Source organism: Podarcis liolepis (genome assembly GCF_965112155.1).
Source record: "Podarcis liolepis genome assembly, chromosome: 12".
Lineage (NCBI taxonomy): Eukaryota > Metazoa > Chordata > Lepidosauria > Squamata > Lacertidae > Podarcis > Podarcis liolepis.
In genome coordinates, this window is record NC_139563.1 from 19,282,735 (window position 1) to 19,307,871 (window position 25,137).

At 42.6% G+C, this 25,137-nt stretch overlaps 1 protein-coding gene across 9 annotated transcripts in view; it reads right to left on the reverse strand.

Annotated features, from left to right (window-relative positions):
* CCDC7 (coiled-coil domain containing 7) overlaps positions 1 to 25,137 on the reverse strand; it is a 155,921-nt gene that overhangs the window by 72,006 nt on the left and 58,778 nt on the right. For 8 of the 9 annotated variants that reach the window (XM_083466477.1, XM_083466469.1, XM_083466475.1 and 5 more), the window contains exons 25-38: positions 24,204 to 24,323; positions 20,848 to 20,970; positions 19,516 to 19,635; positions 19,104 to 19,229; positions 17,151 to 17,270; positions 16,739 to 16,864; positions 14,109 to 14,228; positions 11,584 to 11,709; positions 10,930 to 11,049; positions 9,563 to 9,697; positions 7,000 to 7,128; positions 5,560 to 5,685; positions 3,395 to 3,514; positions 27 to 146 (exon numbers count right to left, since the gene is read on the reverse strand). In XM_083466477.1, the coding sequence (XP_083322603.1) occupies positions 27 to 146; positions 3,395 to 3,514; positions 5,560 to 5,685; positions 7,000 to 7,128; positions 9,563 to 9,697; positions 10,930 to 11,049; positions 11,584 to 11,709; positions 14,109 to 14,228; positions 16,739 to 16,864; positions 17,151 to 17,270; positions 19,104 to 19,229; positions 19,516 to 19,635; positions 20,848 to 20,970; positions 24,204 to 24,323 (1,731 nt within the window). The remainder of the gene's footprint in view (positions 1 to 26; positions 147 to 3,394; positions 3,515 to 5,559; positions 5,686 to 6,999; positions 7,129 to 9,562; positions 9,698 to 10,929; positions 11,050 to 11,583; positions 11,710 to 14,108; positions 14,229 to 16,738; positions 16,865 to 17,150; positions 17,271 to 19,103; positions 19,230 to 19,515; positions 19,636 to 20,847; positions 20,971 to 24,203; positions 24,324 to 25,137) is intronic. The other variant, XM_083466476.1, reaches the window with a different exon arrangement.

The following is a 25,137-nucleotide window of genomic DNA, read 5'->3' on the forward strand; positions in this document are numbered from 1 at the left end:
TTAAGGTAATTTCATTTTAAACTTACCAGCAGTAAATACAAATCCTTCTGAGACACTATCCTGTGCTTTTTGCATCTCATGCACAGTTGAATCTAGTTCTGCAGCTAAGCATCTTCTTTGTTCAATTAGCTCTTGCAGCTTATTATCTACAAAGATATGTTACATCAGTTTGTAACAAAGTATTAATACACTGTTAAATAATTGCATTATTTAAAATAACATCAAGCTTTTAAAAATAATTTCTGTTATGTGCTCAAAGCATCAGTTGAGGGAGTACTACACATATTACTGTATTTTTTCGCCCTATAGGACGCACTTTTTCCCCTCCAAAAATGAAGGGGAAATGTGTGTGCGTCCTATGGGGCGAATGCAAGCTGGAGAGCGAGAGGCATCGGTGCGCACCGACCCCTCTCGCTCTCCAGGCTTCAGGAAGCTATCCACAAGCTTTGCGAGCCCAGGGGAGTTCCCGCGGGCTTGCAAGGCTTGCGGGCAGCAGCCCGAAGCATGCGGCGCCCTCCGGAGGACGCCCCGTGCTTCGGGCAAGGTGTCCGCAAGCCTCGAGCGCCCGCCAGGAGGTCCTGCCGGGCGCGCAAGGCTTGGGGTGGCAGCCTGCAGCCCGAAGCACAGGGCGACCTCCGGAGGACGCCCCATGCTTCGGGCAAGGTGTCCGCAAGCCTCGCGCGCCCGCCGGGAGGTCCCGCCGGGCGCGCAAGGCTTGGGGCGGCAGCCTGCAGGAGGGCTCTGCGGGGCAGGGAGGGGAGAGGCTGAGATGGGACTCTGACCGGCCCCGCACACCGCCGAGCGCCCGCGCCATGGCTCGCAACTTCAAGCTCCTCTTTGACTCCCTGGGACACATCGGCAGGTAACAGGCTGTAGCGCCGAGAGGGAGGCAGCAGCGGCAGAGGAGGAGTGGGGTTGGAGAGTTGGAGGCGCTGTGGGTCTCCAGTCTGGCCCTCCGCTCCCTGGGCAGGGACGAGGGTGGGGGTGGCGAGGCGCGGGAGGTGTCCACCGCGGGGGAGCGAAGGTTGGCCACTTCCAGTGAAGGCTTGTTGCTAGTTTTGACTCTCGCCCTCCCTCCAAAAAGCGGGAAGCAGAGTGCGCGCTTCTCTTCTCCCGCTCGCGGCTTATCCTCGCACAACAACCTCGCGAAGTGGGCTAGGCTGAGAGATGGTGTCTGTCCCCAAGGTCACCCAGTGAGCTTCAGGGATGAATGGGGATTTGAACCCCGGTGTCTTCCCAGCTCGATTCACTACAGCACGTTAATGCAGCATTTGAGGGCTTAGAGGCTAATAAAAGCCCCTGTTTTAAAATACCGGTGAAGGAACCCTTAAGGGAGTATATGTACTATATATGAGGTGGGAGATCTTTTGGCCAAACGACTAAAAAGAGGAAGCTCCCTAAATTTTCCCTAAATTTTCCTCTTTATCCCAGAGGTCTGGTAGTGGTTATTTTGCACATGTTCCAAAAAAACTCTTCCTGTCATTTATGTGGCATGAGCTCTGTGGGTAGGATCCAAGTGAGCCTTGGCTCCCATTCCCACATGGGGATGGAATATGCTGTTTGAAGGGGGTTGTGGAGGTTTTCCTCTTGCCCTGTGTGTGTAAACACATTGGAAGCTGCTTATAGCAGGGGTGTGTGTAAGGAGGGGCTTGGCAAACCTGTGTCTTGGGGTTCTTTGAGTATGCTCTCACCTCTAGGAACTTATCTCTCTGCTTAGGCAGGAAGAACCAGCTGCACAAATATAAGATGGCGGGGGCACTTGGCTTGCCAGCTCTTAGCATCTGTCTGTCTCAAGAGACAATGGAGTGCACCTCTGGGGGTGAAGTCAAACCGCTGGAGAATCACAGGGCCCACAGTGACTGCACAGACTGGTAACTGCTACCTCCCACATTGTTTTGGCTGTTTTAGCAGCACCAAAGTAAACTCACTGGAGCGCAAGCCTGGGCAGTGTTTATGGAGGTCCTGGGCTGCCCAGATGACAAGTCCTCACTCTGCCTCGCTGATGTGGTCCAAAGGAAAGCAGAGCAAAACATTTGGCACCAGCTTGGCTGCAGGAGGAGTACAAGGCACAATCCAATCATCTTAGGGACACCACGGAGCATGCCCCGTGCCTCGGGCAGGTGTCCGCAAGCCTCGCGCGCCCGGTGGGAGGTCCCGCCAGGCTCGCAAGGCTTGCAGGCAGCAGCCTGTTCTGGGGGCTGGGGTCGGGGGAAGCTCGGGCTTCCCCCGCACCAGCCCCGCGCCTGGGGTGGGAAATATTTTTTTTCTTTATTCCCTCCCCCCCAAAAAAACCTAGGTGCGTCCTATGGTGCGGTGCGTCCTATGGGGCGAAAAATACGGTATATGTGGTCTTTTTATGTGTGCTTAAATTAGTCACTTATTTTAAAGAAACCATGTGCTCCCATCACTCATCAGCTGATGGGCAGTGGGATGGGGTGGAGTGGGGTGGGGAAACCATTTCCATTGAAATTGCTGTTAAAATGGAGGAAAACAGCACAAGCAACGCTGACAGTAAACCCTACATATATTAAGTAAAATAGAAACATCGTCACCCGACCCCACCCCCACCCATCTCCCCCCCCCCACCTCTTTCCCCCTTTTCTTCCTAATGTCTCAACAAATGAAACTGATTTGTAAAAATGTTACATGGGGGGGAAATACGAGAAAGACATTGTGCATACTTTTGTAAATCAAGAAAATCTTTAATAAAAATACATTTTTTTAAAAATGGAGGAAAACATCTCCCACACAAGTCAATTAGTTTGTACTTATGAAAATACAAAAACAATACTCTATAGCTAGTGGTTTTATTCAAGAAAATAGGTCGCGCCTCAACTGCCCACCCACCCGCTTGTTCGCTCCTTCCTTTGCTGCTTCTAATGTCACTTCCTGCAGCTAAAGGCACAGCTTCCCAGAGGCAATTTGCCACAACCTTTACAATTGCCAAAGCGCCTTCTAGGAAGGTGCCTGACGATTGCAAAAGGGTGGCATGACCTTTCTACAATCATCAGGCACCTTCCTGGAAGGTGTTTTGGCAATCGTAAGGGTCGCGCCCAAGCGCCTCTGGGAGGCTGCGCCTGCAGTTACAGGAAGTGGTGGTGGCCGTGGAGGAAGTAGCAATGGCAGTGGAGGAAGTGGCAAAGGTGGGGGGAGGGGAGGAAATGAGCACGTGAGCAAGCAGGCAGGCAAGCAGTAGCGGCAAGATGGTGGCTGGGGAAAAAGCTGTGGTGGTACAGCATACCGGCAGGTACCACCTCAAAAAAAGCACTGTCTATAGCTATGCAAAGGTCATTGGGCAGTGCCCAAAAGTTAAACTGAAACAGAAGGATCCTAATTCCAAGTAGAGGGGTTTCAGACTGTAAGCTGATAACATGGGGAGCCAGATCATACATACCACTGATACTGCCAGGTTGAGCAATGGCAAGAGCCTGAGCTGCTTCTAGCTGCTTCCGATTAGATTCCAACTTTTCCAATAACTCTTGTTTCTTCTCTGATAGTTCATATACTTTTCTTTCTGGGGAAAAAATGTGCTTCAATCAATTCTTGAAAAATAGTGTCAAAAGTCATCCTTGTTCTCAACATCATATAGAATGATTTTTTTTAATTGACTCATTAATATATCTTCTTTTGCTAAAGCAAAGCTTAAAAAGATGTCAAATGGGTGCTTTAGGGAATGTAGCAATGTAACTTAAAGAGGGAAATTCCCTGACAATCCAAGAGATCCGTTGTGATAATGTACACTGAAGTGTGAAAATCTGGGGCCCCTCAAGCTATTTGGAGACAGGAGAAGCTGAGGCTGAGAGGAGATATGATAGTCATCTTCAAATATCCAAAGGGCTGTCACATGGACGATGGAGCAAGAATGTTTTAATCTGCTCCAGAGGGCCCAAAAAAATGGCTTCAAGTTACATGAAAGGAGATTCCAATTAAACATCAGGAAGAACTTTCTGATGGTAAGAACTATTTGACAGTAAAACAGACTTCCTTGAAGGGTGATGGACTCTCATTCACTGGAGATTTTTAAGAATAGGTTAGATGACCATCTGCATTGCAGGGGGTTGGACTAGATTACCCTTGGGGTCCCTACTATATGATTCTATGAAGGTCCTCTCTAAATAAATGTTTTGATTAAGACAGAAAAAGTGTCTTAAAATAAGTTTTAAATACAGTGGTTCCTCGGGTTAAGAACTTAATTTGTTCTGGAGGTCTGTTCTTAACCTGAAACTGTTCTTAACCTGAAGCACCACTTTAGCTAATGGGGCCTCCTGCTGCCACTGCGCCGCCACTGCACAATTTCTGTTCTCATCCTGAAGCAAAGTTCTTAATATTTCTGGGTTAGTGGAGTCTGTAACCTGAAGCGTATGTAACCTGAAGCGTATGTAACCCGAGGTACCACTGTATATAAAATGAAAATGCTATGCATAAATAATCTCACATTGATTGTCAGTTATTGGGGGCAATAAATATAGTGACCCTCCTTTTTGCAATGTATCTGTTGATGGAAGCCGCAGAAAGTGTGTCCAAGTAAATGATTTTTCAGGTGAACTATCTCAGGGTAAAATTTGAGTAGCAGTGCCCTAGAAGCATAGCACAGGGCATACTGCTGCACGAGCTTCACTTACCTCAAGCTACCCATACTAAAAATCCAACAAAGATACCTACTAAAATTAATAAGTGCCTCAAGTTTCTCAGTAGACTGGCCCTCCATGTTGCTGTCATCAGAGAGACTTGCATTCTTTGCAGCGCCTTTGTGAGATGCAAAGAAGATATCTCAACTGGCCATAGTTTCTCAGAACTTTCCCTTCCTCAGTTAACCCTATGGAGCCAATTTACAGTGAGGGGGAAAGGAGGCACAGCTTCAAACTGTCTTTTAAAATTTCAAACTTTGTCTTATGCTATGTCAGCGGGCCCTATAAGAAAACCAAAAGCAGTAACAAGAAGAAACAAAGGAGATGCAGCTTCAGATCAACCTTCATAGTGATATCCTGGTGTGGTAATTTCAGTTTCAATCATTTTTCCAGTCTTAAATTCAGTTCTGCGCCATGGGCATAGCCACAATTTGGAGGGGGCAGGTCTTTTGTTGGGGGGAGGCAGAACCTCAATTCACTATGTATTTTTATTGATTTAGAGGGGCTGTTTCCCTCCCTGCCCCCCTTGGCTACACCCATGTTCCACACATTACTACATCTGTATGTGTATTTTATTTTAAGACTTCATGAAAATTCTTCAGCACTTTAGTGCTAACTTCTAATACAAACATTTTGGTATGAATTTCCCCTAACATGCACATTTCTGCAAGCATTTTTCTTAATATTGCATTTTTAATGTCATCTTCTCTAATATATGAATTTTGTTCACACTCTCCTTATTATACACATTTTTGTGAACATTATTTGACTGGAGAACTGCATAGGAAAAATCAAAACAGGACATATTTTGAAGGATAGCCACATTTCACCTATTGTTTGAGGAAGTGCAGATTAGGTAGGTTTGCATTAAAATGTGAAGCAAACTGAATGTCTCCCCACCCCTTTTTAAGAGTACTTATTCTCTACTTACCAGTAGGTCGTACAAACACAGTTCTTTCTGAAGCACGACGATATACATTTTGTATACCATCCAAAGTTGCCTCAAGATCTACAGTCAGATGTCTTTTTTGCTCAGCTAACTCCTGCAGCTTATGCTCTACAAAAAAATTTCAGGCTAATTCATAACAAAAATATTAATATATGGAAAGAATATATTTAATATGAATACTTAGCATTTATCAGGTGTTTCTTGTGCCACTTCACTGAGCTGAATGAAATGCCCCCTCCTCCCATCAGTTACCACATTCATACATGGTCACGTTAGTAGGAATATTTCATCAATGAGGGCATTTTTTGGCATGGGCGGGTGTATGCTCTGCACCTGAATACTTTGGAGCCAACCAAAGACTCAGCCAGATTTGGACTTTGTGTACTAAGGATGTTGTTGAGAATGCTCACATGAATTCTACTAAGCTCCCATACTTTTCCAACTCAGAGTTTTAACTTGTGGCAGTCTTGTGGGCTCCAAACTGAGATATAAAAAACTCAAGTTTGGCCCCTGGGCACAAACCCATTGCCTCAGGATTAACTGAGTTAATCCCTATCAGTCAGAAATAATGAGAGTTTAAAACCTCCCATGATCCTTTCTGGGAAAGTGCTGTGGCTGTCTTTGTAGCTCAGAATTGAATTTTGCTGACATATCTATCAGAAATTGCAATACAATTGCAGTACAAATGACAAATGTTGCTAGAGACTAATAGCTGTCTTTGCAACTGAGAATTGGGTAAGCAAATAGCTCCTTGAGAATATTGTGCACAGCTTCCTAAGCTTGAATGTGTGATTCCTTCCCCAAACCCCTCTTATGAGCTTGGTCCACCCAAAGTCCCCTTGTAAAATGTGTTCTGCCAAATTTAAGTATGATGATGCAAAGACTGGCAACCCCAACCTCCTCAGTCTGAGAAGCAGTTGTACTTGTGGTTTCACCTGCTAAAAATGCACACTGCATCATTCTAGTGCCACCACTAGGACTAGTAGGCTAGGGCTGCTGGTGCTCAATGCCCTTTCCTCAGCTTTCTGGAACTATGTGAATCAGTAGCAGCCAGCAAGGCAGGATTGGATTGGAATGGTGATGCTGACTGGGTATAGTGGCAGAGTCAATGTAATTATTTATTCATTCATTTTATTGTATTTATATTACATGAATATACCCCCTTTAGCAAAAAAGACTATTTGGTACTCAACTGTAATGAGGATTTCAGAGGTAGGAAAGTGATGCTTTCAGACCCAATCCACCCCCTGGTCTTGCTGGCTGCCTACAGACTGTTGTAGAGCAATTCTGTTACTAGAGAGCCCTCAATGCCCATTCTGGAGGCATATCTTCTGGCCTTTGTGAAACTGCTTGGCAGGTAAGTACCTTAATTCAGTGAACATATATTTGTAGTTGAAGCAAGATAAATCACAGTATACATACCACTAACACTCCCTGGTTGAGTAGCTGCAAGTTCCTGAGCTTCTTGTAGTTCTTTCTTAGTAGATTCCAACTTCTCTAGTAACAGTTGCTTCTTTTCAGTTAGCTCATACAATTCATTTAATCCCTTTTCTGCAAGCAAAAATATTTTGAATCACATTTTGCGGAAATGTTTTATATTGCACAAAAACTCAGTTTTCAGTCACCCACAAACTTACTGATGCCATTTAAAATATATAATGTTATCTGTCAATGCAGATCTTAAGACATGGCAAACAGTTCATTTGCTGTGTAAAATCCCATTTTTTCTGTTTTTCAACTCTAATTTCCTCATTTGAGCTCTAAGTGTTCCTAACATGAAGCCAGAAAGAGATCACCCTGTGCACTGTACTCTGTCATCTGTGGTCTCCCTGTGTGGAGTTTATCTTTTGCTGCTAAGCTGAGATTAGATGCTCAGACATATTTTTTCTTGGGAGGTAAAAAACATTGGTCCTTACCTGAAGAACATTTATCCAGGATGACAGGCCATCTCATTGTTCCATGCACTCCAAGGTTGAAGGAAGTAGACATGGCTTAGTGCTCCTCAGCCTCAATTCATTTCATGATGAGACCATGGATTGATTCAAGACAGGTCAAGCAACATAAAGAGGAGTAGGAGACAAAGCATTGTGCCCAAGTGCTGCAAGCCCTGAGAAGCTACAAGCTGGGTTTTTTCTTTGTTGACTATGAGCATGTGGTCTTTCAGAGCATTGATGCTCCTCTTTATGTTGTTGGTGTTGGTGGCGTGCTGCCTGAACTAAAGAGGAAGAGGCAGCTGACTTAGCCTCTGAAAGAATGATTGGGTAAAGGAGTGCTGGAAAATGTTGAAGTTGTGGTCCTTCCTGAAGGGCTGGCCTACTCAAAAGGGTTGGAAAGGCTGAGAAGGGGAATATGGGCAATCTGTCCTGCTATTTCATGGTGGCTAGACTGGTTTACAGAATCTCCTTCAATGCCTTCTTGGCGAAAGGCATTGTACCCACATGTACAGCAATGACCAAACAGACCCTGTCAGTGCCCCAGTGTCAGAGCCACAGATGTCTATGTGCTTACCACCCACCACAGCCATTGAAAGAGTGGCAAACTGGGTAACACTGAAGGTGACATCAGACACAAAAGCAACTGCTCTATGCAATTTCAACAGGGTTTTCCTAAGCCTCTCTGGATCTTGGTGAGGGTTATCTAAAAGTTTCACCAGCCAGAGCACAGGTACTCAGGAAAGAACTAAGGCAACACAGAAGGCCATGGATGGAAGTAGGAAGTAGTGCTGTCAGTCTTGAGCAGGGTAAAGTCAAGTCTGTGCTCAGAAAGGTCTTTGAATTGGACATCCCCTTCTTTAGGAAGGAGAGACCAATGAACACATATATAGTAGCATCCACACCTGGGACCTTTAGCATGTTCATGAAGTAAGGCTCTGGTGAGTAGCATTTGTTAGCCTGAGAGGCTTGACAGTATTTTTGAAGGGAATGGGTGCTGGAATGGAACTGATGGAATATTTTCTCCTTTAGCAATGCTATACCCTTGGAAGGAGCAAGAGCTACATCTGTTGAAGACTAAGAAAATCCTGACATCTAGGGTCTTATGAAGCCTCAGAGGCAAGAAGTTGACAGGCTCAAAGAGATGGTGCAATGAGCTCTGTATCTGAATCACCACTCCCCCTCCCATCTAAGAATTTAGGGTTCAATAAAGGATCACAGGGATCCAGATTATCTGACAGGTTTGAAGGCAGTAGAAGACAAGGGCAGGTGGTTGTGAGGGAAGAACTCATATACCTAAGAGAGGAAATCCTAAGGATGAACAAGGGGAGGAGCAACAGGTGGCAACAAGCGTGGGGTGGTAGGAGGAGAATTGGAGGAATAAAAGGACCTTTCTTTTTTCTTTCATTTTTACACAGAGGAATAAGGCAACACAGAGATGAAAGGGACCTTAGCAGAGAAGGGGAGAAGAAAGTAAGTGCAAAAAACTTATGAAGGGGGTCAAGCAAGAGCTAGGACAAAGAAATGAAATAGAATAGGGTTGAGGAGCACCAAGGCATGCCTACTTCTTCAACTCTGTGGTGCAGTGTTTGGGTGCACAAGTGCCTGGATGCCTTCTTTAAGCCAATAGGCCCCACAGATGTATCAATCCTAGATTCAATACATGTAGTAGATGGTGGCACAGCAGAGATAGGGAGCAAAGACACCCTGGTCCACATTTCTGGGCTATGACTAGACTATAGAAGATCTCTGTCATTGCATTTGTAACACTGACAAATATAGTGGTACCTCGGGTTAAGTACTTAATTCGTTCCGGAGGTCCGTTCTTAACCTGAAGCACCACTTTAGCTAATGGGGCCTCCTGCTGCCGCCATGCCACCGGAGCACGATTTCTGTTCTCATCCTGAAGCAAAGTTCTTAACCTGAGGTACTATTTCTGGGTTAGCGGAGTCTGTAACCTGAAGCATATGTAACCCGAGGTTCCACTGTATGCATATTATGTGTCATTAAACATAAAAATTAAAACACCTCAAGGTTATTTATTCATTACTCACCACTGGGTATTAGAAATAAAGCTCTTTGTAAAGCCTGAAGCTCCATTTCTTGCATATCTTGCATACTTTCCTCTAGATCCTTTAGCTCTTCGGTCAAATGTTGTCTTAGCTCAGAAAGTTCCTGAAGTCTTTGCTCTACAAAATTATTTCAGGCCACTTCATAAAAGAACCAATATATTTGAAATAACTACATTCAGTACAAATTTGCAATGGATACACAATATCCATAGGAAATGGTTAATAGTAAAAGCACTTGTTGAAAGCTAAAATAACTATATATATGACCTCAACAACCCTATAGGGTTTATCACTGTATGGTCATCCCCATTTTTCTGATGGCAGGGGGAGATTCTACTAAAGGGGAGATTCTCATAAAGCAAATAACATTCCACTTCTCTAATTTTGAGTGAAAAGTAGGAAAAGCTACAACAGGAAAGAGCAAGTGACTTAGGACTAGTTTTACTAATAACTAATAAGATGATGATGATGATTAAAATGGTTACAAGGAGCACATTTCAAAATGGTTCCTTAAATGAACTACTAGCTGTGCAGTATAACCAGAGGAAAATACACACTAGAAAAGCTGCCATTGCTGTTCTGTGGGTATGGCCCTAAAAACCGAAGACTCACGGGCAAAGACATGAGTTAAAAGGAAACATTTTTAAAAGTACATTACAGGAAAACCAATTTAAGTTGTTGGTAAAATATACATTTTGACCAGCAGAATCTGCAGTGCTTAGCAGTTTCCCCACTTCCTAAAGTATAAGACCCTAGCTTAAAAGACCCACAGAAAGAGGAACAAGCGCAGATCTACACTCATGGTTTTTAACATTAAGGAAGGATTAAGGAATGGTTTCAATAACATATATGGACACATGACATCCTACTTTTAAGATTCATAATGCGTTATTAAAATGTGACACCAGAGGACGCAGCAGAGCAACCAGCAGCAGTTTTGATGGAAAAAAACCAAGGTAAAAAACACTTTAATTAATAAGTATGCCTTGTGACGTTTTAAAATGACATATCTAACATCATTCTAACAATGTTAAACAGATCAGTGTAGATCTAGCCCAAGTCTCCACTCCCTCAGATAATAGGTGCAGATTGGCTGCTGTGAAAAAGATGAGACACACTAGGGTATAAGCTTGTAAAGTATAAGCCTAAAAGTGTAATCATGACTCTGTTCAAATTCAAAATTCAAAAATATTTCTGATTAGCAAGCTACCACTAGTAATATAAATAAATAAAATCACTATCCCTCCTTCCTCAATGAACATATTTGTTTATGAAATCTTAATTAGGCATAAATCTGTCATTTATTATTTCTAGGTAAAAAAACATTTGAAATTTTGTGCCTTTTTTACCATTCGCACTGTCTGACTGGAGAGATGCAAGCGTTTCTGCTTCTTGTAGATCTTTTAGATTTGAATCTAGTTTTTCTTGCAAAAGTTTTTTCTTCTCAGATAATGCAGAACGTTTCATTTCTACAAGGAAATGCCTCAGAATTATTATAAATGACTATTCCAAAGTTGTATTTAAAATTTGAAACAGTTTTGATTACTTTTCAAAGTAAGTTCTGTTGAAATCAGTTCTCTCTACTTCTGTGTAACATGGAAAGAGTTGTGCAATGGATTTGATGGAGTCCTGGGCCAAATCAGGCCTATTCAGAGGGATGATGCCGCCTATTCATGGATTCAGGAAAAGTCCTCTCAAGGATTTTGCTTCCTCTCCAGAGAATTGCAGCTCGTTGACTTTCAAACACACAGAAACATGACAACCCAGACTCTTAATTCTAGCCAGCAAAAATACAACCTTAATTATCACTCAATAATACATCACTCACTTTTTCCTACTTGTTGAATATATTATCCATTGCTTATGTGTAGTTATTTAACTGGATGGATTTGCTTACTATGCATTTTGAAAGTTAGGTTTGTGTGAGTGCTTAATAATGAAGAACATTAATTTTCCTTAGTTACCAATCTAATGACAAAAGAGTATACAGTGGATGCAATTACCCTGAAGTTGACTTTTTCCAACAATGCTTGAAGCAGAAGGTTGCGCCATTTGCAGATCCTGCAGGTTTGCTTCTAGATGAGCAGCCAGCACCTTTCTTTGTTCTTTAAGCTCTTTTATCTTTTTATCTGTGGAAACACAAACACTTTGTACATTTATTGTACATTTATTGGACTATATATATTTGAAACTAAATAGTACTTTCTGCTTTTAGATAATAATCTGCTTTTAGCAAATGTACCAATGAACACCTATGCAATATCAATCCTTCATATGTATATCCCACTTGATTATCACAGGTTTATGAAGCAAATTGCAATGCTATAAAATTACAAAACAAACTTATGAAAACACAAAAACCATAATAAATGTTTAAAGCAAAGGACATAGTTGACAATATCCATATGGTAATGGGTTGCGACAAGCCACACTGGTGTGGCAGGAGAGGATGACAAGAGTGGCAGAAAGAGTGAAGGATAATCAAATGAACATTTAAACATCTTAGTGTAGAGTAGTATAGCATAGCATAGCATAGCATAGCATAGCATAGCATAGCATAGCATAGTATCGAAATGTGGTTTTTTTATTTGCAGAATATGCATAGATACATTTTCAAATTGAGAGAAAGAGCACCAAGTGATACTAAAGACAATCCTAGTTGTGATCCAGAATCACTGTTTGAACAGAGTTGCTGGAAAAGACTTGTTTGACACCAGCAGCAGGCCTAACCAAACCTCCCAAAAAGAAAGTTTGTTGACAATATGTGGATAGTTATCTGAGCCTTGGTTTTATATGGACTACAGCTGAAGCTTCCTGAAAGGTACCATGGGTACTCCTCTTAAAGGGGCACCAAGGCCTCCCCTATGCTAGCATTTCCATGTCTTCTGGAAAGCAATTCGTAGAGTGGAATTTCTCAGGCCTATCTGAAATACTTGCTGACTGCAGTGTTCGGGTGGAAATCATCAAAATGTCCAATAAAACCCAAAAGGCTGTTTTCTCAGATTTTCCATAAAAATAGCTCAAAAACGTCAATTTTTAAAGCTCAACTTAAATATGGCAACCCTAATAGAGCCAATTCTGTTCTATTTGTTTATTCTCTTCTGTTTGTTAATGTTTGGGCTTGAGTGATAGTTTCTTTTAGTGTATCAGAACAGTACAGCAGCTGAACAGCTTTTTAATAAATTGATAGCAGTAGGTTATAGAAAAACCAACTTTAAAAGGGTGAAATTAATTTACTAGCGTTAGAATCAATTAGAATCAAGTTAGAACAAGTAGTTAATGAGAACCTCTTGGTGAACGCAATCAATTTAGTGTGGTGTTAAAAACAGCTTTGGGGGAAGTGAATCAACTAAAGACAAAAAAGGAGAAAAATCACTAGGGAAAGAATCAATTGTACTCTCTGAAGAATTGTACTCTCTCAGAAGAATTAATTAAGCACTCAAAGCACTGTAGAGGAAGTAATTAAGCACGTTACAGGGGGAAATAGTTTGGGGAAACTGCACCAAACCAACCTGGTGCAGTAAAACTTCTCAAAACAAGTGAGCAAATCACTCGTAAGAAAGAAGTAGTGACAACAGAAAAAAGCAGTTAAAGGTCAGATGAGCATCCAACAATAAACTTTGCCTGCTTTAAGTAAGGGCAGAAAAATGAACTGTCACTCAAGAGTGGGACAGTGGAGAAGCATCTGACAGTGGTGATTTTTTTTCCTGCCTTCAAGCGAGTTGAGCAAAATGATATTACAGCTGGTGGTGTCCTGGTGTTCCCTGGAGAAAGGTTATGTGGAAAGTTTATATTTAAAAATTGGAAGAGTAATCCTAAATTAAGGAAAATTCCAAAAAGCTGCTGTCACAGCTGAGAAAATTCTAGACCTTGGCCCCACAATCTAGATGTCCCAGGGTGAACAAACACACAGAAAGGCCTTACCAAGATTTTAATGCATGAAGGAAATTACACTGGAAGACATGCCCCTTTGGATATCCTGATCACAGGTCACTAACAGTGTTCAGTGTTAACATCAACACTTGCATGGGAAGTAAGAAAGAACTCATCAGCACCCCAGTAAAGGACAGCTCACATGGAATACAGTAGATCAGTAATCCCTCAAAACCACTGTCTACAACCTCCTCGGATTATGATCCATCAGTGTGATCAAGGAAGCTTTATCCCTAACCATAGTTTATATTACAGTGTAATTCTATAGCAACCAGCTTAATATTTGTAAGTTTCCTTAAATAGTACTTCACATTTTAGCTAATATTATTTGAACTCGAATTAATATTAGACTATTTGTGTGCAAAGTGGCTTCCCTACAAAATAATCAAGAAGTGTGCCAAAAGTAGTTTAAATGCTTTCTTTTTGTGTGTTTTAAAAGATACAGAAATCTATTTTTGCCACATTTTATTTTTGTTTTAAAGTGATACAATCCTACGTGAACCTAGTAAAGAAAAATCTAAGGTTTCCATGTTTTAGTTTGACATTAGAATATAGCATAACTTTGCAAATGGTTTGGGGTTGAGATTGTACTTACCACTCACACTTCCTGGTTGGGTAGTGGCAAGAGTTTCAGCTTCTTCTAACTCCTTCATATTTGATTTCAAACTTGCAAGCAAAACTTTTCTTTCTTTTGAGAGCTCATCTATTTCCTTCTCTGCAAAGTGAAACATGTGAGAACTAAGTGAGAATGTTCTCATGGAGATAAAAATAATATAGGAAGCAGATAAGTGTGCAGACAGAAGCATATTGAGGGTCCCTTGTACTCTTGACAAGGAGCTGTATCAGCAAATGCTGATTGATGATAATCAGAGTTTTGTCCTCATGGCACATTAAAGGGAGCATGAAGTATGTTGTCATCCTTGCAAAATTCCAGAGCAGGAGACCCAGAGAAACTAGAGGCTCCCCTGCTCTGTCACAGTGGGGAACTGAGGCAAAGCAGGACCTTATGATGTTAGTGGGGATGAGTTAGGAGGTGGCAGCTGCTGTCACTATACAAGGCTCAGGCTCAGTTTGCTTCTTGCTGAAGCCATGTCAAAATTCTGCCCAGCATTATATCAATGCTCATCTGACATGTGGTGCCCACAACACATTGCTCTGGTTTGCAAATGTGCTTATGAGTCTTAAAAAGGGTTGGCCACCACTTGGGCTACAGGAATGATACAATCACTATCGTTGCTGTTTATCATTTCTTTCTCTTTTGTTTACAAAGTGCTTTATGCAATTTTTATCTCTTTCATATATTGTCTAGTCTGTGGGTTGGTGCCTTGCTCCTGGGGATTCAGCAAGAGTACACGTTTGGTAAATGGCTTACACTACAATCCCATAATGGTCTGCTCAATACTGCAGAGAATTCATCATGATTTGTGTTCACAGTGTTATTGGGGGTATTATATGCATTGCCTTAAATACTGTTTACACCTGCAAAAATTTTGGGGTGGTCCTGCTGCTTCTTTTCCAGTCAGTGCATATTCTATAACTTCCTGCTGAGATTGTTTAACTTTTCATATCATAAACATTCTTGGGGTAGGTGGGAGGGGCAGATTCCTGCTTCTGCTGCACTCTTGCCCATCCGGACAGCAAGAATGCGGTAGCATTGGGCAAGCATTGCAAGAAAACATATAAAGCAAAATAAATACACCATTGATACACTAGTATCATGCCAAGAGCATGTTGCTAAGTACAACTGGAACAGCAGAATACAACAAGAAACCATAGGAAGGGAAAGTGCCCTTGTTCTCAAATCCTATTTGCTGGTCTCCCAGAGTCATCTGGTTGGCTACTGTGAGATAAGGATGCTGGACTAGATGGGCCATTGGCCTGATCCAGTAGCCTCTTCTTATGTTCTTAATTGCAGCAAAATACCAGTCTGGGGGGAGGGGACAGGTCTTCTGGAGTTTATAATGCTAAGTTGATTCAGTTTTGCCCTTCCCTCTCTTTCACACACAAAAACACCCTCCTTTCCAAAGCCACATCTGCAAAACCAGAACAAGAACTCTGATCAGTTAAAAGGTTAAGCAAAGTCAAAAACAACACCTGGCTGCGCTTCTAGGCACTCTAAACCCAAGGAAAAGCAGTTAGGTTCCAGGTGGTGACTAATAGTATGGAGAAGATACCAACACCACCCACCCTCATTCAGCAAGTTTGGGCTTGCCATACGTCCGGAAAATTCTGGACATATTCGGAAATTGGATGCCTAAAACGGCATTTGAGGAGAATTTTTGAATTTTAAAAGATGTCTGGAGGTTCAGAGCTGACAGTCTGGGCATGCGTTGGTGGGCAAGGGCAGCTGCAGCCAGGGAAGGAGGCGAAGAATGCAAGGCTGTTGCCTCCCAGTCAGTGGCGTAGCGTGGGTTGTCAGCACCCGGGGCAAGGCAAGTAATTTGCGCCCCCTAACCCATGGATATGCGCCCCCTAACCCTTGGATTTGCGCCCCCTAACCCTAACCCCCAAATGTTGCGCCCGGTGCGGCCGGCCCCCCCTGCACCCCCCACGCTACGCCACTGCTCCCAGTGCAATGGGACAGAGCACTGTCAGCTGGGGGCCGGCAGCCATAACCACCTCTGAGCGCTCTCTGTCTCTCTCTCTCTCTCTCTCAGGATAGCTCAGCATGAGACTCTTAATCTCAGGGTTGTAGGTTTGAGTCCCATGTGTTGGGGAAAGATTCTTGCATTGCAGGGGATTGGACTAGATGATCCTAGCTTTGCAAATCTAAATCTAAAATCTCTCCCTTTGGGAGAGCCCAGCTGTGCAGAACTGAAATATGCCTGCCGCCTGGTGCCTAACCAACCCCAGAAAGATGAAGATTAAACAAACACACAAACAAACAAACAAACAAACAAACAAACAAAGCTGAAGTTGAAAAATGTGTCCTCTTTTGGGAGTTTCCTTTAAAAAAGAAAAAAGAGCTCTTGAAATCATGGACTTCATCATGGGGAAGGATTTCTTCAAGCCAATAAATCCATTTGGACTGACTCAAGTAAATTTGAAGGAATATTGTATATATATTTTTAAAAGATACGTTGCTCATGTTATTAACCTGGATTGAATTGCTTATTATGCATTTTGAAAGTAGGGTTTGTGGGAGGGTTTAATAGCGGAGAACATGAATTTCCATCGGTTACCAATCTAATGACAACAGAGCATACATACAGTGAATGCACTTACTCTGAGGTTTGCTTGCTTCAGCAGGTTCTGGAGAAGAAGCTTGCGCCATTTGCAGATCCTGTTGATTTGCTTCTAGATGTGCAGCTAGTACCTTTCTTTGTTCTTTAAGCTCCTTTATCTTTTTATCTGTGGATACACAAACACTTAGTACATTTAGTGTAAGATATATATTTCAAACTAAATAGTACATTTTTGCTAATAATCTTCTTTAAGTAAATGTGTCAGCAAACAGCTATGTATTATCAGTCAGTCATATGCATATCCACTTGCTTGTCCTAAGCTCATAAAGCAAGCAACAATGATTTATTTATTTTTGTAAAATAGAATAAAATGATTAAATCACATCAAATGTTTAAAATATTAGAATGTGCTTCAACCTTCAAAATGGGTTTTATGTGGAGATTGTACTTACCACTCACACTTCCTGGTTGGGCAGCAGCAAGAGTTTCTGCTTCTTCTAACTCCTTCATATTTGATTTCAAACTTGCAAGCAAAACCTTTCTTTCTTTTGAGAGTTCATCAATTCCCTTCTCTGCAAAGTGAAAAATGTAAGAAGAAAGTCAAAACGTTCCTTCCCTCACTCCCTAAGAATCCTAGGAACTAAAGTCTTCCCCTTACAGAGCTACAATCCAAAGAAAGAATAATTGGTCTGACCTAAATAGCTTACACTACAATCCCATAATGGTCTGCTCAATACTAAGGGCCCCTCCAGCCATCTTTTTTGCAGAGAATTCATCATGATTTGTGTTCACAGTGTTATTGGGGGTATTATATGCATTGCCTTAAATACTGTTTACACCTGCAAAAATTTTGGGGTGGTCCTGCTGCTTCTTTTCCAGTCAGTGCATATTCTATAACTTCCTGCTGAGATTGTTTAACTTTTCATATCATAAACATTCTTGGGGTAGGTGGGAGGGGCAGATTCCTGCTTCTGCTGCACTCTTGCCCATCCGGACAGCAAGAATGCGGTAGCATTGGGCAAGCATTGCAAGAAAACATATAAAGCAAAATAAATACACCATTGATACACTAGTATCATGCCAAGAGCATGTTGCTAAGTACAACTGGAACAGCAGAATACAACAAGAAACCATAGGAAGGGAAAGTGCCCTTGTTCTCAAATCCTATTTGCTGGTCTCCCAGAGTCATCTGGTTGGCTACTGTGAGATAAGGATGCTGGACTAGATGGGCCATTGGCCTGATCCAGTAGCCTCTTCTTATGTTCTTAATTGCAGCAAAATACCAGTCTGGGGGGAGGGGACAGGTCTTCTGGAGTTTATAATGCTAAGTTGATTCAGTTTTGCCCTTCCCTCTCTTTCACACACAAAAACACCCTCCTTTCCAAAGCCACATCTGCAAAACCAGAACAAGAACTCTGATCAGTTAAAAGGTTAAGCAAAGTCAAAAACAACACCTGGCTGCGCTTCTAGGCACTCTAAACCCAAGGAAAAGCAGTTAGGTTCCAGGTGGTGACTAATAGTATGGAGAAGATACCAACACCACCCACCCTCATTCAGCAAGTTTGGGCTTGCCATACGTCCGGAAAATTCTGGACATATTCGGAAATTGGATGCCTAAAACGGCATTTGAGGAGAATTTTTGAATTTTAAAAGATGTCTGGAGGTTCAGAGCTGACAGTCTGGGCATGCGTTGGTGGGCAAGGGCAGCTGCAGCCAGGGAAGGAGGCGAAGAATGCAAGGCTGTTGCCTCCCAGTGCAATGGGACAGAGCACTGTCAGCTGGGGGCCGGCAGCCATAACCACCTCTGAGCGCTCTCTGTCTCTCTCTCTCAGGATAGCTCAGCACGAGACTCTTAATCTCAGGGTTGTAGGTTTGAGTCCCATGTGTTGGGGAAAGATTCTTGCATTGCAGGGGATTGGACTAGATGATCCTAAGGGTACATTCCAGCTCTGCAAATCTAAATCTAAAATCTCTCCCTTTGGGAGAGCCCAGCTGTGCAGAACTGAAATATGCCTGCCGCCTGGTGCCTAACCAACCCCAGAAAGATGAAGATTAAACAAACACACAAACAAACAAACAAACAAACAAAGCTGAAGTTGAAAAATGTGTCCTCTTTTGGGAGTTTCCTTTAAAAAAGAAAAAAGAGCTCTTGAAATCATGGACTTCATCATGGGGAAGGATTTCTTCAAGCCAATAAATCCATTTGGACTGACTCAAGTAAATTTGAAGGAATATTGTATATATATTTTTAAAAGATACGTTGCTCATGTTATTAACCTGGATTGAATTGCTTATTATGCATTTTGAAAGTAGGGTTTGTGGGAGGGTTTAATAGCGGAGAACATGAATTTCCATCGGTTACCAATCTAATGACAACAGAGCATACATACAGTGAATGCACTTACTCTGAGGTTTGCTTGCTTCAGCAGGTTCTGGAGAAGAAGCTTGCGCCATTTGCAGATCCTGTTGATTTGCTTCTAGATGTGCAGCTAGTACCTTTCTTTGTTCTTTAAGCTCCTTTATCTTTTTATCTGTGGATACACAAACACTTAGTACATTTAGTGTAAGATATATATTTCAAACTAAATAGTACATTTTTGCTAATAATCTTCTTTAAGTAAATGTGTCAGCAAACAGCTATGTATTATCAGTCAGTCATATGCATATCCACTTGCTTGTCCTAAGCTCATAAAGCAAGCAACAATGATTTATTTATTTTTGTAAAATAGAATAAAATGATTAAATCACATCAAATGTTTAAAATATTAGAATGTGCTTCAACCTTCAAAATGGGTTTTATGTGGAGATTGTACTTACCACTCACACTTCCTGGTTGGGCAGCAGCAAGAGTTTCTGCTTCTTCTAACTCCTTCATATTTGATTTCAAACTTGCAAGCAAAACCTTTCTTTCTTTTGAGAGTTCATCAATTCCCTTCTCTGCAAAGTGAAAAATGTAAGAAGAAAGTCAAAACGTTCCTTCCCTCACTCCCTAAGAATCCTAGGAACTAAAGTCTTCCCCTTACAGAGCTACAATCCAAAGAAAGAATAATTGGTCTGACCTAAAGTGTAGTTTTGAGAGTGAGCTGTCGTATCCAGTGGAATGGCTGTTCACTCTGTTGCGAGAAACTAGACGGGAGCAAAGATTTGTGGGAAGTAGTACAGACTCCCTCAGTTTTCTGGATTCGCCAATCAGAAAGTACTAACTGAGTCAGTAAAGAGAAAAAACACCTGCCTACTTCACCATACCTTGGCTCTGGAAATTTCTATAATAAAATCTCTTAATTGCTAAGTATCTGAAATGTAAGGAACACCCATTCCATTGGATACGACTCCCCACAAACTAAAAAGGAAGTAGTGTTGGCAGTTTCTACGATTGTGAGTGGCTAGGAAAGAAGCATGCTTTGAACGTGTTTTAAATGTATGGCATATACACATCCACATATAGTTCTCCATTTCACCCCGTGCCTATGTCCACCTGCTATTATTTACTAACAATTTGTTTTGGGGAGCCCCTTAGATTTCAAAAGTTGTATCTACTGAAACAATCACCATCACTTCATTGAAACATCTTTAAAGCCCTGGCTCTGTTATATGTCTACAAATGTCCAGACCTGTGCTTTTTCTTTACCTCATTTCATAGAGGGTTAACTGCTAGATGACTAATGACAAGTATTTCTGATGTATGTATAAACACTCTGTCACATTAGGGGATGTTGAATTTTTTAACTTTCAAGTTTCAAAAATGTGCTAATAAGTTGTAAGGTGACTTGGGAATTCAAAATATATTTTGGTTAAATTAATATAATTTAGCTTTGCTTAGTAAGAAAAATATGTGTAAAACTGCACAGAGATCATTAAAAATGATTGCCAAGTACTTGCACTTATTATTACATTATATTATTATTTCAGAAGGTAGAATTAAAATTCTTTGGTTTTCCAAAAGTAGTTTATGTGTGTCTTCATCAAATGAAGACTTACCAAGCTAAAAGCTATCCAGTCACAAAAACAGCAGATTCCTCACACCCCAAAACATATTTTTAAGATCCCTCACTGAAAAAAATTGAAAAAAATAAGTTTTACCCCTATAACAACAGGCCCTGTGTCACATGCCTATGTGATCTTTCTGTATCCCAATTATTCTGCATTTACCAGGCTTAGCTTTTTCTTCCAAGACAGCTGCAAGAGCTTTTGTAGTTTGCAGGTCCTGCATATTCTGCTCTAAATCTGCAGTCAACAGTTCCCTTTGTTGTAGTAACTCCTTCACTTTGTTCTCTGTAGAAAAAGAGACATTTTTGTGCTTGCAACACCTTTTAATGTTGTTACACATCTGGGGTAACAGAGTTTGAATGTGCAAGGGAACCTATAACTGCTAGAGTTAGTGAATGTTAGAAATTAATAAATGGTAGAATTTAGATAATATTTGGAGTACTGAAGGGAAGATGTCAGCAGCTCAACTGAGACAGAAGTTGTTAAGAATGACAAAAGGTTCTGGAAGAAAGTCATCAATGGAAACCATCAACCAGGCTCTGCCAGTGAGGGAAGGAGGGTGAAACAAGAGTGATATCACATAGGGGGGGAAAGTTGTCCTTTAAAAAACAGAGGTCTGGAGGGGGAGCAACAGACAGGTGGGGAGGAGTTGCTAGGAGCAGGGGTTCTTGGAAAGAAGAAAGGAAGTGGGCAGAACATCAGGCAGAGGCCATTTGGGACAGAACCATCTTGGCAGGCTAGGGCAGCAGGACAGAGATGACATGGAGGTTGCCTTGGACTCCATCGCTGCATTGCCATAGGGAACAAGCTCCTCTTAAGATGTACCGTAATCCTCTGAACTCTCTCCAAAGTAGACCCAGGTGTAAATATGTGTACAATAAACCACAGAGCTTAGGGTTTGCCGATCGGAAGGTCGACAGTTCGAATCCCTGCGACGGGGTGAGCTCCCGTTGTTCAGTCCCAGCTCCTGCCCACCTAGCAGTTCAAAAGCACGTCAAGTGCAAGTAGATAAATAGGTATCGCTCTGGCGGGAAGGTAAATGGCGTTTCCGTGTGCTGCTCTAGTTCACCAGAAGCAGCTTAGTCATGCTGGCTGCATGACCCAGGAGCTGTCTGCAGACAAACGCCGGCTCCCTCGGCCTATAGAGTGAGATGAGCGCGCAACCCCAGAGTCATCCGCGACTGGACCTAATGGTCAGAGGTTAACCTTTAAACCATATTTCTTAAATACACTAGTCTCTGCTGTACCTTGATTTCCCAACTGACGTGCTACCTGGATGAGTGCCTAGTACCCCTGGAATCTCATGCAGCTATTTGGCAGAGATTGGAGTGGCATGTAACAATGTATTACACAAAAAGGTAACTTGAACTATATACAAGGAAACCTTTCTATAAACAATCATGTTCTATGGTGAAGAAACTTGGGGAGTTTTTTTAGTTCTGAGGCCTAAACTGCCACTTTTAATTGGTCTTTGGACCTCTTGCTAAATGATGCTTATACAGTGTTACCTCTGGTTAAGAACTTAATTCGTTCTGGAGGTCCATTCTTAACCTGAAACTGTTCTTAATCTGAGGTACCACTTTAACGGGGCCTCCTGCTGCTGCCGCGCTGCCGCCATGCGATTTCTGTTCTCATCCTGAAGCAAAGTTCTTAACCCGAGGTACTATTTCTGGGTTAGCGGAGTCTGTAACCTGATACATCTATAACCTTAAGCGTCTGTAACCCGAGGTACCACTGTATATGTAATCATTTGGTCACACATACATATGGTTGTGTTTATGATTTCTCTCATTGACTAATTGATATAACTCTCTTTAAATTCACCCGGTTTCTAAAACAATGAATTTCCTTCCCCCATCATCACTTTCCTCGCCATTATTATTTGCTTAGGAAAGCACTCACAAACTGCTAAAATGAGTTCTAATTACCGTATTTTATGCACCATATCGCTCACTTTTTTCCTCCTAGAAAGTAAGGGGAAATGTCTGTGCGTGTTATGGAGCGAATGCCTACTGATGGCGGGGGGATCTGCTCAGTCATGAGCAGAGGATCCATGGTTCCCCTTTCTTCCCTCCTCCGTGGCTTGCTTTGACACAGCAAAGCGGGAGAGGAGAGGAGCCTTCTCCTCTTATACCCCTCTTCTGCATTACTAACAGCATCCTTCTCCACCCACCCCACGCGTGTTCCTTGTCCCTTGGGTGCTTTTTCTTCCCTCCCCACTTAAAACATGGTTACAAAGCACGGATCCACATGGATCCTCAGGATTTTTGCACTGGGTCACCCCAAATTCACCATCAGATCACATAGCATGTCCATGGCTACAGCTTGCACCAAAAAAATCACGCACCCACTGTTGCCTGGGGCTGCAGTGGTGCAAAAACGTGGTTACAAAGCATGGATCCACATGGATCCTCAGGATTTTTGCATTGGGCTACCCCAAACTCACCACATGTCTGTGGCCACAGCATAAACCACAAAAATCATACATCCACTGTTTCGTTTAGAATATTTTTTTTCTTGTTTTCCTCCTCTAAAAACTATGTGCGTGTTATGGTCGGGTGTGTGTTATAGAGCGAAAAATACGGTATTAGCTGGTCTCTGCCCAGCAACAAGGATGGACCACCCACCAGTTTTTGGATCCGCTAAATACCTTTTCCCTCTGCCAACTGACCCTCCTCTCTTTTACTTTCCTTCCTAATGTCTTGTCTTTGATTATACAGTACAGTGGTGCCTCGCAAGACAAAATTAATTCGTTCCGCAAGTTTTTTCTTCTTGCGAGTTTTTCGTCTTGCGAAGCACGGTTTCCCATAGGAATGCATTGAAAATCAATCAATGCGTTCCTATGGAGACCGTCCGGGGACAGAGGGGAAGCGCCGTGCGCCTTGTTTTAAAGCAAGGGAAGAATCGCTTCTCTCCGTTGCCGCCCCTTGGTTCAAAAGGGGTCCGGGGACAGAGGGGAAGGCGCGCGCGCACCTTCCCCTTGTCCCCTCTTTTGAAGCAAGGGGCGGAGGGGAGAAGATCGCTTCTCCCCGTTGCCACCCCTTGGTTCAAAAGGGGTCCGGGGACAGAGGAGATTGCGGGGCTGGCAACGGGGAGAAGCGATCTTCTCCCCGCCACCCCTTGCTTCAAAAGAGGTCTGGGGTGCGGGGGCAAGCTTTGTTTTGCGAAGCAAGCCCATAGGGAAATTCGTCTTGCGAAGCAACTCGAAAATGAAAAAACCTTTCGTCTTGCGAGTTTTTCGTCTCGCGAGGCGTTCGTCTTGCGGGGCACCACTGTATCCTTAAGGGCAGAGCCCTTTAATCCCTAAGGACAATAGCAGCAACAAGAAGTCACCCACCATGAGTAATTGTCGTTTTAGTGGTTCCCACAGACACACATTACACCAAGGTAATTACACCACATTTGTCCAGGTTGACAAAGTTCAGAATGGGACAAGGCAAAAGAAGGCAAAAGAAGACTGGGGCAAAAATTATAGAGTGTTACATGTAAAGAAAACATAATTACCTGACAGTACTTACCACTCATTTCTGATGGCTGGGTAGCTGCGAGAGCTTGAGCTTCTTCCAACTCTCTCATATTTGATTCCAAGTTTGCACGCAAATGGCTTCCTTTTTCTGTCAGCATGTTAATTTCATTGTCTAAAAGCAACACATGACCATGAAATTCCCTGATATTAGAACATTGGCCCATCCAGTATTGCCAACTGCGACTAGTAGTGACTCTTCAGGATCTCAAATAGGGGTATTTCCCTGTCCTATCACAGTAGCAATCAGTGGGCCATGGCAGCTTTGTGCACCTAGCTTCAAAACAGCAAATGTTGCTGCTGCTTACCAAAAGGGAGGGGGAGGACTGAGGCACAGGGGACTTAATGCAGCATGGGCACACAGGGGCAGCAGGAGCATTTGAGGCTCTTGCGCCTTGCCCCTTGCCCTCTTGGTAAGCAGCAGTGACACTAGCCATTTTGAAGACTGGTGTGCAGTGTCGCCCTGCCTTCACCATCCCAGAAACCGCTACTACAAAGTATGTCACTATGTTTTGAGCCATGTAATGCCATTATTCACTGAATTTCATCTATACTGAAGTGTATCAAATTACTATATACATTATAGTATATACAGAGCCAGCATGGTGTGGTGGTTAAGAGCGGTGGACTCGTAATCTGGTGAACCGGGCTCGTGTCCCCACTCCTCCACATGCAGCTGCTGAGTGACCTTAGGCTAGTCACACTTCTCTGAAGTCTCTCAACCTCACTCACCTCACAGTCATATATATATATATATATATATATATATATATATATATATATGCTTTCGTAGATTTTCACGGGTACAGGAATGCAGGTTTTGGTGTCTTCGGGTGTCTTCCCGTGTAAGAGTTGGGGTGTCTAGGCGACGTTTCGACGAGGTCTCACTCGTCATCTTCAGGCTGGTGCTTTCGGCTTCTTGTTACTGG